Source organism: Oncorhynchus masou, chromosome 7 (assembly GCF_036934945.1).
Source record: "Oncorhynchus masou masou isolate Uvic2021 chromosome 7, UVic_Omas_1.1, whole genome shotgun sequence".
Classification (NCBI taxonomy): domain Eukaryota; kingdom Metazoa; phylum Chordata; class Actinopteri; order Salmoniformes; family Salmonidae; genus Oncorhynchus; species Oncorhynchus masou.
Genome location: NC_088218.1, coordinates 8,401,752 through 8,414,442, shown reverse-complemented (window position 1 = coordinate 8,414,442; position 12,691 = coordinate 8,401,752). Strand labels below are relative to the sequence as shown.

At 46.4% G+C, this 12,691-nt stretch overlaps 1 protein-coding gene across 1 annotated transcript in view; it reads right to left on the bottom strand.

Annotated features, from left to right (window-relative positions):
* LOC135542940 (leucine-rich repeat flightless-interacting protein 2-like) overlaps window positions 1-5,578 on the bottom strand; it is a 30,358-nt gene extending 24,780 nt beyond the window's left edge. The window contains exons 1-5 of the mRNA XM_064970070.1: window positions 5,421-5,578; window positions 3,893-3,979; window positions 3,720-3,737; window positions 3,336-3,383; window positions 551-640 (exon numbers count right to left, since the gene is read on the bottom strand). Of these exons, the coding sequence (XP_064826142.1) occupies window positions 551-640; window positions 3,336-3,383; window positions 3,720-3,737; window positions 3,893-3,979; window positions 5,421-5,453 (276 nt within the window). The 5' untranslated portion in view covers window positions 5,454-5,578. The remainder of the gene's footprint in view (window positions 1-550; window positions 641-3,335; window positions 3,384-3,719; window positions 3,738-3,892; window positions 3,980-5,420) is intronic.
* Between the last annotated feature and the right edge of the window lie 7,113 nt (window positions 5,579-12,691).

Sequence of the window (12,691 nt, the reverse complement as noted above, 5' to 3'; positions counted from 1 at the left end):
GGGGGTGTCAGGCTGTATAACGGTAGAGAGGAGAAGACAGGGGGTGTCAGGCTGTATAACGGTAGAGAGGAGAAGACAGGGAGTCAGGCCGTATAACGGTAGAGAGGAGAAGACAGGGGAGTCAGGCTGTATAACGGTAGAGAGGAGAAGACAGGGGGAGTCAGGCTGTATAACGGTAGAGAGGAGAAGACAGGGGGAGTCAGGCTGTATAACGGTAGAGAGGAGAAGACGGGGGGAGTCAGGCTGTATAACGGTAGAGAGGAGAAGACAGGGGAGTCAGGCTGTATAACGGTAGAGAGGAGAAGACAGGGGAGTCAGGCTGTATAACGGTAGAGAGGAGAAGACAGGGGGTGTCAGGCTGTATAACGGTAGAGAGGAGAAGACAGGGAGTCAGGCTGTATAACGGTAGAGAGGAGAAGACGGGGAGTCAGGCTGTATAACGGTAGAGAGGAGAAGACAGGGTGAGTCAGGCTGTATAACGGTAGAGAGGAGAAGACAGGGGTAGTCAGGCTGTATAACGGTAGAGAGGAGAAGACAGGGGGAGTCAGGCTGTATAACGGTAGAGAGGAGAAGACAGGGTGAGGATACAGACCGACGTGTGTCTCCGTGAAGGACGGGAGGAGTACCTCTCACTCTCCTCCTGGAAGGCCCGGAAGGAAAGAGGAAAAGAAAGTACCCGGTTAAAGGTTAGAGGTCAGGAGGAAAGGTCAAGAAGGAAGTGGTTCTGGTTCTGCCACCAGATGTGGATTTTATAGACAAAGACCAAACAAAAACACAATCTGCACTGAATTGGTTTTGGGAACACTGGGACATGGCTGGGGTTATTTCCATTTCCATTCCTGTCAGTTGACCTGGATATAGAACATCTCCAATTGACTGAAATTGAAATGGAATCAAACCCATGTCTGGACATGACATGACACTGCATGCGTTTATTTACAGTGCACTACTTATGCATTCCCTGGCCTCTCTACTCTGATGCAGGCAGACAGCCACTGGTTAGACAAGCCCAGAGAGTGGTGGGGGTGGGGTGAGGGTTTAATCCTCCCGGTGGGTTGTCATGGTGATCCCAGTACCGTGAAAAGGGTTTAACCCCTGTCAGATGGCATGGGAGACCCCCGTAGCGGTACAGGATCTAGTGAAATGAGGATCAGCTCTGTCCCTGTCTGGCCTGGTTCACGACAGACCTTTAAAAGCACACATGCTTCCCTTGTGTTGTCTGAGAGTACATACACATGCCAACCTACTAGGTCCAGCTGTATCCAGGACAACTGTGATATTATCAACAGGATGGGACATTGAAATAGAGAATACTAAACACATATATTGCACAACACAGGGGGTGTTGTGTTCAACACTGTGCATGCCTCACATTTACTAAACACTTCCACTGTACACAGTGCAAACACTACTACTACCTAGGGTTTGCAGTGAGCTGTTTCAACAGACAGTATATATTATATTATCAGTGTGCAGTGAGCTGTTTCAACAGACAGTATATATTATATTATCAGTGTGCAGTGAGCTGTTTCAACAGACAGTATATATTATATTATCAGTGTGCAGTGAGCTGTTTCAACAGACAGTATATATTATATTATCAGTGTGCAGTGAGCTGTTTCAACAGACAGTATATATTATATTACCAGTGTGCAGTGAGCTGTTTCAACAGACAGTATATATTATATTATCAGTGAGCTGTTTCAACAGACAGTATATATTATATTACCAGTGTGCAGTGAGCTGTTTCAACAGACAGTATATATTATATTATCAGTGTGCAGTGAGCTGTTTCAACAGACAGTATATATTATATTATCAGTGTGCAGTGAGCTGTTTCAACAGACAGTATATATTATATTATCAGTGTGCAGTGAGCTGTTTCAACAGACAGTATATATTATATTATCAGTGTGCAGTGAGCTGTTTCAACAGACAGTATATATTATATTATCAGTGTGCAGTGAGCTGTTTCAACAGACAGTATATATTATATTATCAGTGTGCAGTGAGCTGTTTCAACAGACAGTATATATTATATTATCAGTGTGCAGTGAGCTGTTTCAACAGACAGTATATATTATATTATCAGTGTGCAGTGAGCTGTTTCAACAGACAGTATATATTATATTATCAGTGTGCAGTGAGCTGTTTCAACAGACAGTATATATTATATTATATTATCAGTGTGCAGTGAGCTGTTTCAACAGACAGTATATATTATATTATCAGTGTGCAGTGAGCTGTTTCAACAGACAGTATATATTATATTATCAGTGTGCAGTGAGCTGTTTCAACAGACAGTATATATTATATTATCAGTGTGCAGTGAGCTGTTTCAACAGACAGTATATATTATATTACCAGTGTGCAGTGAGCTGTTTCAACAGACAGTATATATTATATTATCAGTGTGCAGTGAGCTGTTTCAACAGACAGTATATATTATATTACCAGTGTGCAGTGAGCTGTTTCAACAGACAGTATATATTATATTATCAGTGTGCAGTGAGCTGTTTCAACAGACAGTATATATTATATTACCAGTGTGCAGTGAGCTGTTTCAACAGACAGTATATATTATATTATCAGTGTGCAGTGAGCTGTTTCAACAGACAGTATATATTATATTACCAGTGTGCAGTGAGCTGTTTCAACAGACAGTATATATTATATTATCAGTGTGCAGTGAGCTGTTTCAACAGACAGTATATATTATATTACCAGTGTGCAGTGAGCTGTTTCAACAGACAGTATATATTATATTATCAGTGTGCAGTGAGCTGTTTCAACAGACAGTATATATTATATTATCAGTGTGCAGTGAGCTGTTTCAACAGACAGTATATATTATATTATCAGTGTGCAGTGAGCTGTTTCAACAGACAGTATATATTATATTACCAGTGTGCAGTGAGCTGTTTCAACAGACAGTATATATTATATTACCAGTGTGCAGTGAGCTGTTTCAACAGACAGTATATATTATATTATCAGTGTGCAGTGAGCTGTTTCAACAGACAGTATATATTATATTACCAGTGTGCAGTGAGCTGTTTCAACAGACAGTATATATTATATTATCAGTGTGCAGTGAGCTGTTTCAACAGACAGTATATATTATATTACCAGTGTGCAGTGAGCTGTTTCAACAGACAGTATATATTATATTATCAGTGTGCAGTGAGCTGTTTCAACAGACAGTATATATTATATTATCAGTGTGCAGTGAGCTGTTTCAACAGACAGTAGATATTATATTATCAGAGGCATCATGCAATCACAGCAGTCTAACAGAAACTAGCAGGGATCTTATACTGCAGTACACGTCCTACCATCCACTGCTCAATGTGGCCCCATTTGTTGTCCAGACCATAGTATTTCTGGGGGCGGAGAGGAGAGGGCAGGAAGAGGAGACCAGAGGAAGGAAGACATTAGAAAGGAGAGACAAGGAAATGGAGAGGTAAAAGCGACTTGTTTTTTAACAGTGCTGAACCCAAATGATCCTACATGTTTGACAAAAGATACACACAGCGAGTGATTTGATTTAGGTCAAGGGATTTGAAAGATACATTCATTGATCTTTGATCTGACAACGACAGTTAGCATTCAGATGCCAATAGGAGTGAAACATGAACAGGAAAGAGAAAATGAGAAAATGTGAAGCAAGGAGGCCTACCTTCTAGCTTTGATACACCTAAAACAAAATGGAGGCCTACCTTCTGGCTTTGATACATCTAAAACAACATGGTGGACAGAAGGAGCAGGACGCCACGGAGAAGAGAAGGCAGGACAATAAAAAGACAGTAGGTTAAGACATGTTGTTAGTATGGAAGACGAACAGGTTTTTGGTCAAGTATATTACCACCGTGCAGAGGTGTGTGTGTGTCACCTCTTTCTGCTGTCTCTCCAGTTCCTTCATGCGTATCTCCCGTGCCTCTGCTCTGGCCGCCCGCTTCGCTGCCAGTCTCGCCTCAGCCTGAAGAAGACACAGACAGTGAAAGACAATATACATTCAACAGGGTGTATGTATAACAGTCCAATCAAAGCAGACCATACAATATTCCATGGTCTCTAATCATTATCTCTGCAATGACTGCCATTACTGCTAGCGTTAGCGTTAGCAAGCTGAGCAGGAAGTTCAACATAAAACTCAGTAAGCCCATTAGGTAAAGATGACACATTGAGCCGTGCTGCCATCAAATGAGTAGTACTTGACATGGAAACAGTTAATGAAATAATAGTTCATTACTAAGTTCCAAATGAGAGGGAAGCGTTACCATAGCAGCTAGGAGTGAGGGACTGGGAGCTTGGTGTTGAGGCTGTGGTTCCTGTCTTTCTGTTAGTGTTTACTATGCAGCTAGCTGGCTAATATAGCTTGAAACAAGCCTTTGAAGTTAAATTAGATCAGAGTGCGTTTAAGTCTGCCCGTCCTCAATAACCTTTAGCATTTGGTTATCAATGCTGCTGTGATCTCATCACTCATTTCATTGTTTAAGAGAATAACATGGTGACCAATAGCCATGCTTAACACACACACACACACACACACACACACACACACACACACACACACACACACACACACACACACACACGATTCTGAGCTGATTGCTGTATAGGTTCCAGGTAATCTACTTATTCTAATACGCTGTATGATATTATTTTTGTAAAAAAAATAAAAAAAACATTTATTTAACTAAGCAAGTCAGTTAACAACAAATTCTTATTTACAATGACATCCTAAAGTGGGTTAACTGCCCTGTTCAGGGGCAGAACGACAGATGTTTAACCTCGTCAGCTTGGGAATTAGATTCAGTAACCTTTCGGTCTCCTGCCCAAGACTATAACCATGAGGCTACCTGCCGCCCAATATTATTGTTATTATATTATTCTAAACAAAGAACAAAAATGATTTGATATGTATAATCAGTCTTTTCTAGTTCTGCTTCAGTCTATTCTAGTTCTGCTTCAGTCGTTTCTAGTTCCACTTCAGTTGTTTCTAGTTCCACTTTAGTCTTTTCTAGCTTTGCTTCAGTCATTTCACGCACTACTCCACTCACTCACACACACACACACACACACACACACACACACACACACACACACACACACACACACACACACACACACACACACACACACACACACACACACACACACACACACACACACACACACACACACACACACACACACACACACACACACACACACACACACACACACACACACACACACACACACACACACGTTTTAATGGCATCAGCTGATTACTGGTCTGGTGACACAGAGCTTCCAGACCAGCTATCAGAGGTCATGATTGCATCGTCAAAAATGAATAAGGTCCCGAGTCGTTCAGTGAAAGCTGAGATCAGGGCCCCAAAATAAAATACTAAACAAATCACTGGCTGTCTTACCTTCAACTGAGAACCTGCAGACAGAAGATCCATTCAGGACAGAAACCCACTACTTTAAGATTGTCTCTCTATTCCACAACCAAACCATATGAGAAGGGCTTTCACTTTCTAGTTCACCACTGAAGTGGCCTTTAGGAAACATATGCGTCCCGTTTACAGCTTCTCCCACAATCTTCAATCACAAGAATTAAAGTGATTCTGAAAAACGCAGGACCAGCAGCAGCCACAAGAGGGGAGTGTTCCCTATGTCGTTTTATTACTGAGAGAGGCTGTGGATGAGCCAGCATTTCTGTCTGGGCACTGGTGAGGACACACCCACCCTCACTCTGACCATAACAACACTGCTTCCCCTAGCAACAGCCCAGCCTACAACCAAGCACATCTGATTCCCTTTAAAACATATTCAAATAATCAGATTCCACTTTTTGATGTCCATGTCATCTTTAATGCTTGTTTCGTTGTCTATTTGCAGAAGAGATCAAATCCATAAGATCGTTGAGGATTTAATGGCACCGTTCCAGTTCATCCTCCACTGTCATACTCTCAATCTGAATGTGTGTGAATACTGTGAAGAGAGGAGGGCAGTGGCATAGGACCAGGCAGGGCTGGCAATGTGTGAGCACTGGGGCCCTTGGCTGTGGGGGGCCTGCAAACTCTCACTACCAAGTGTTGCATTGGCCTTCTAGGTATCTGCATAGCAGGCCCTAGAATTTGTACACTATAGACCATTGCAAAAGTCATTACATTGTTTAACTGAAAGATGGGCCTAGATGTCATTTGCACAGCAATACATCCCAGTCATGGTAATTTGTAACTTAAAAAAAAAAATGCCACTACATGCCACTAAATATTTGAATGTATTTTTGACTCGTACATCTATTTGGTCCACAAAACAAACCTCAATGAACAGTTCCAATGTTATTTGTTATTGTTGTGCAAAGACTGCTGGCAAATATGCAAATACTGTTCAATAATATTGTAGAGGAGATTCAGAGGCATGGCTTATTGAGGTTGTGGCTTTCAATTAGTTATTTTTGGCCACCCGGAAGGGTGAATGTCTTTCCAGTTCATCTGGTCTGTTCACTTTCAATTACTGTTGTGAATTGTGATGGGAGGCCAAGTGATCATTTTGTTCACACAGGCCTGGGAAGATTTAGTCAGAGCCAATGGAAGAGGGTGTAACTATAGAGATCATCAGGCTACTGAAGGCTCACTTCTGCCTAACTACAACACAGACAAAGGTAAATGGAATACCAGTCTGCTAGTTGAGGCTGGCGCTTTATGTTAACCTGGAAAGGCCTTGATGCAGTCAGGCCTGTTTTCCCCATTGTGTTAGCCTGGAAAGGCCTTGATGCAGTCAGGCCTGTTTTCCCCATTATGTTAACCTGGAAAGGCCTTGATGCAGTCAGGCCTGTTTTCCCCATTATGTTAACCTGGAAAGGCCTTGATGCAGTCAGGCCTGTTTTCCCCTTTATGTTAACCTGGAAAGGCCTTGATGCAGTCAGGCCTGTTTTCCCCTTTATGTTAACCTGGAAAGGCCTTGATGCAGTCAGGCCTGTTTTCCCCTTTATGTTAACCTGGAAAGGCCTTGATGCAGTCAGGCCTGTTTTCCCTTTATGTTAACCTGGAAAGGCCTTGATGCAGTCAGGCCTGTTTTCCCATTATGTTAACCTGGAAAGGCCTTGATGCAGTCAGGCCTGTTTTCCCCTTTATGTTAACCTGGAAAGGCCTTGATCCAGTCAGGCCTGTTTTCCCTTTATGTTAACCTGGAAAGGCCTTGATGCAGTCAGGCCTGTTTTCCCATTATGTTAACCTGGAAAGGCCTTGATCCAGTCAGGCCTGTTTTCCCTTTATGTTAACCTGGAAAGGCCTTGATGCAGTCAGGCCTGTTTTCCCCTTTATGTTAACCTGGAAAGGCCTTGATGCAGTCAGGCCTGTTTTCCCATTATGTTAACCTGGAAAGGCCTTGATGCAGTCAGGCCTGTTTTCCCCTTTATGTTAACCTGGAAAGGCCTTGATGCAGTCAGGCCTGTTTTCCCATTATGTTAACCTGGAAAGGCCTTGATGCAGTCAGGCCTGTTTTCCCCTTTATGTTAACCTGGAAAGGCCTTGATGCAGTCAGGCCTGTTTTCCCATTATGTTAACCTGGAAAGGCCTTGATGCAGTCAGGCCTGTTTTCCCTTTATGTTAACCTGGAAAGGCCTTGATGCAGTCAGGCCTGTTTTCCCATTATGTTAACCTGGAAAGGCCTTGATGCAGTCAGGCCTGTTTTCCCATTATGTTAACCTGGAAAGGCCTTGATGCAGTCAGGCCTGTTTTCCCCTTTATGTTAACCTGGAAAGGCCTTGATGCAGTCAGGCCTGTTTTCCCATTATGTTAACCTGGAAAGGCCTTGATGCAGTCAGGCCTGTTTTCCCCATTATGTTAACCTGGAAAGGCCTTGATCCAGTCAGGCCTGTTTTCCCCTTTATGTTAACCTGGAAAGGCCTTGATGCAGTCAGGCCTGTTTTCCCCTTTATGTTAACCTGGAAAGGCCTTGATGCAGTCAGGCCTGTTTTCCCATTATGTTAACCTGGAAAGGCCTTGATGCAGTCAGGCCTGTTTTCCCCATTGTGTTTGTTTCACAGCTCGTTGAGAGGACGGAGGTAGCAGTCAGCACACAGGAAACCGTTTGAGCAGCAATACTGCACAACTGTTTGTAAATGAACACAGGCTGTTAAAGGCCCAGTGCCGTCAAAAACATGATTCATTTCCTGTGTTTTATATCTATTTCCACACTAGGAGCTTGGAATAATACTGTGAACATTTTGATAAAGCCCTTTTAGTGTAAGAGCTGTTTGAAAAGACCTCCTGAAATCACAGCCCGTTGTGGTGGGATGGAGTTTTGGCCTGCCTCAGGCAGTAAATTAGTTAATAGACCAATAAGAAAGAGGGTTCCAAACCTCCCTGCCAATAACAGCTAGTTTTAACTAACAGACAGTCTAACAGACAGTCCTATAGATTTTTTTGCTAAAAAAGCTGATTGTTTTTGGATTGAAAACAGTGACAGGAAGGTCCTTAATTGTGACCCAGAAATGATTTAATATTGAGATATAAAGGGCTGCATTGGACCTTTAACATGAATTGAACAGGATGAAATGTAACTGAATTATCAACCTGTATTTAACTAGGCAAGTCAGTTAAGAACAAATTCTTATTTACAATGATGGCCAATTGTGCACCGCCCTATGGGACTCCCAACCACGGACGGATGTGATGCAGCCTGGATTTGAACCAGGGACTGCAGTGACACCTCTTGCACTGAGATGCAGTGTCTTAGACCGCAGTGCCACTCAGGAGCATTAATGTTCTCACCCCAAGAGAGCTAGTGGTACAAAGCATTCAACGCCATCACGGTAACGATACAAAACTAAACAGAAAATAGAACCTGGATAAGAATAACAGCCGAGCCAGTAAACAAACCAAACTCAAGAAACGAAGGAAAATGCAATAACCACTAAAGGTATTTATCTTCACTAAAATGTGAAGCAAAGAGCTATTACTAACTAATTACAACCACATGTGACTGCACTGCTGTGTGCCTATTGCCTCAAGCAGTCAAGAACCTGCAGAGAGAGAACTGAGAGACTGAGGCAAGGATTCAATCTGGCTTGGCTGTTGGAGAGAAGTGAAATAGCTTGGATGCTGCCTTGAGACTGAGACACATGGGTTATTCATTAGTAACAAGCAGCATTCCACGCTGTCATTCTCCGGCTCATAGTCTCACATTGAGCGTCACTGGTACAGTACGGTGGCCTCATTGGGTCAAAAGACTGCAGCACTATTCAGGAGATTAGGATACAGGATTATGTCAGGGTAGATTAGGCAGGTAAGCCTGGTGAGACTCAGTCCGGTTCATGGGCCTTCACCGTGAAGAAATCATATGGCAGCCTGCCCAGCCCAACCTGCCTTACAGCTTGCCTGGTCTGCCTGTCAACAAAGACTGATGAGGAGGGTGGAGGTCTGGGGCTGCCTGTCAACAGAGACCGATGAGGAGGGTGGAGGTCTGGGGCTGCCTGTCAACAGAGACCGATGAGGAGGGTGGAGGTCTGGGGCTGCCTGTCAACAGAGACCGATGAGGAGGGTGGAGGTCTGGGGCTGCCTGTCAACAGAGACCGATGAGGAGGGTGGAGGTCTGGGGCTGCCTGTCAACAGAGACCGATGAGGAGGGTGGAGGTCTGGGGCTGCCTGTCAACAGAGACCGATGAGGAGGGTGGAGGTCTGGGGCTGCCTGTCAACAGAGACCGATGAGGAGGGTGGAGGTCTGGGGCTGCCTGTCAACAGAGACCGATGAGGAGGGTGGAGGTCTGGGGCTGCCTGTCAACAGAGACCGATGAGGAGGGTGGAGGTCTGGGGCTGCCTGTCAACAGAGACCGATGAGGAGGGTGGAGGTCTGGGGCTGCCTGTCAACAGAGACCGATGAGGAGGGTGGAGGTCTGGGGCTGCCTGTCAACAGAGACCGATGAGGAGGGTGGAGGTCTGGGGCTGCCTGTCAACAGAGACCGATGAGGAGGGTGGAGGTCTGGGGCTGCCTGTCAACAGAGACCGATGAGGAGGGTGGAGGTCTGGGGCTGCCTGTCAACAGAGACCGATGAGGAGGGTGGAGGTCTGGGGCTGCCTGTCAACAGAGACCGATGAGGAGGGGGGCTGGAGGATGAGGAGGGTGGAGGTCTGGGGCTGCCTGTCAACAGAGACCGATGAGGAGGGTGGAGGTCTGGGGCTGCCTGTCAACAGAGACCGATGATGAGGAGGGTGGAGGTCTGGGGCTGCCTGTCAACAGAGACCGATGAGGAGGGTGGAGGTCTGGGGCTGCCTGTCAACAGAGACCGATGAGGAGGGTGGAGGTCTGGGGCTGGAGGTGAGGAGGGTGGAGGTCTGGGGCTGCCTGTCAACAGAGACCGATGAGGAGGGTGGAGGTCTGGGGCTGCCTGTCAACAGAGACCGATGAGGAGGGTGGAGGGGGGCTGGTCAGGTGAGGAGGGTGGAGGTCTGGGGCTGCCTGTCAACAGAGACCGATGAGGAGGGTGGAGGTCTGGGGCTGCCTGTCAACAGAGACCGATGAGGAGGGTGGAGGTCTGGGGCTGCCTGTCAACAGAGACCGATGAGGAGGGTGGAGGTCTGGGGCTGCCTGTCAACAGAGACCGATGAGGAGGGTGGAGGTCTGGGGCTGCCTGTCAACAGAGACCGATGAGGAGGGTGGAGGTCTGGGGCTGCCTGTCAACAGAGACCGATGAGGAGGGTGGAGGTCTGGGGCTGCCTGTCAACAGAGACCGATGAGGAGGGTGGAGGTCTGGGGCTGCCTGTCAACAGAGACCGATGTCAACAGAGACCGATGAGGAGGGTGGAGGTCTGGGGCTGCCTGTCAACAGAGACCGATGAGGAGGGTGGAGGTCTGGGGCTGCCTGTCAACAGAGACCGATGAGGAGGGTGGAGGTCTGGGGCTGCCTGTCAACAGAGACCGAGAGGAGGGTGGAGGTCTGGGGCTGAGAGACCGATGAGGAGGGTGGAGGTCTGGGGCTGCCTGTCAACAGAGACCGATGAGGAGGGTGGAGGTCTGGGGCTGCCTGTCAACAGAGACCGATGAGGAGGGTGGAGGTCTGGGGCTGCCTGTCAACAGAGACCGATGAGGAGGGTGGAGGAGAGGTGGAGGTCTGGGGCTGCCTGTCAACAGAGACCGATGAGGAGGGTGGAGGTCTGGGGCTGCCTGTCAACAGAGACCGATGAGGAGGGTGGAGGTCTGGGGCTGCCTGTCAACAGAGACCGATGAGGAGGGTGGAGGTCTGGGGCTGCCTGTCAACAGAGACCGATGTGGAGGTCTGGGGCTGCCTGTCAACAGAGACCGATGAGGAGGGTGGAGGTCTGGGGCTGCCTGTCAACAGAGACCGATGAGGAGGGTGGAGGTCTGGGGCTGCCTGTCAACAGAGACCGATGAGGAGGGTGGAGGTCTGGGGCTACCTGTCAACAGAGACCGATGAGGAGGGTGGAGGTCTGGGGCTGCCTGTCAACAGAGACCGATGAGGAGGGTGGAGGTCTGGGGCTGCCTGTCAACAGAGACCGATGAGGAGGGTGGAGGTCTGGGGCTGCCTAGACAAGTGTAGACCATATCAGATTAAGCATCGTGGATCATTGCAGACACTCATTCACATCCTGCCTTAAAGCTGTAATATGTCACTTGTTGGGTGACACAACCAAATCCACAGAGAAATGTGAGTTATAGATCTGTCATTTTCATTGAAAGCAATATACAGGGGGTACCAGTACCAAGTCAATGTGCGGGGGTACAAGTTAGTAGGTAATTGAGGTAATATGTACATATAGGTAGGGGTAAAGTGACTGTGCATCGATAATAAACAGCGAGTAGCAGCAAGGTAAAAGGGGGAGGTGGGGGTCAATGTAAATAGTCTGGGTAGCCCATTTCATACTGTTCAGCAGTCTCATGGCTTGGGGGAAGAAGCTGTTTAGAAGCCTCTTGGACCTAGACTTGGCACTCCGGTACCGCTTGCTATGCGGTAGCAGAGAGAACAGTCTATGACTATAGGGTGGCTGGAGTCTTTGGCTATTTTTAGGGCCATGCTTTGACACCGCCTGGTATAGAGGTCCTGGATGGCAGGAAGCTTGGCCCCAGTGATGTACTGGGCTGTATATACTACCCTCCGTAGTGTCGTTTTAACCACTAGGGTTGTGAAACTAAGTGGATCTTTGGAAATATCGGCACTAAATCAAATTCAAGTTTAGGGACATGTGACAATAAAGTGAATGACTAAGTTAACAGAACTTATACAATTTCATTGGGGAAAAAGTAATGAAAGTTGAACCTATGAAAATGGTGTCTATGCTTCAAGTCATAACGGTATATCTCTGGTCACACAAAAGAAGTAATGTTGGATCGCGTATTGTGGGCCTATATACAGGACAGAAATACCAGAAATATAATCCAGGATTTGTACAACTGGCTGCATCCATCCCTTTCCAGACAAAACACTCCCCTGGTTTATTTTAACCTTTATTTAACTAGGCAAGTCAGTTAAGAACAAATTCTTATGTACAATGACGGCCTACCTCAGACGACACTGGGCCAATGGTGCGTCGCCCTATGGGACTCCCAATCACAGCCGGATGTGATACAGCCTGGATTCGAACCAGGGACTGTAGTGACACCTCTTGCACTGAGATGCAGTGCCTTAGACCGCTGCGTCACTCGTGAGTCCAGTTCTTAAAGACTGTTCTGATAA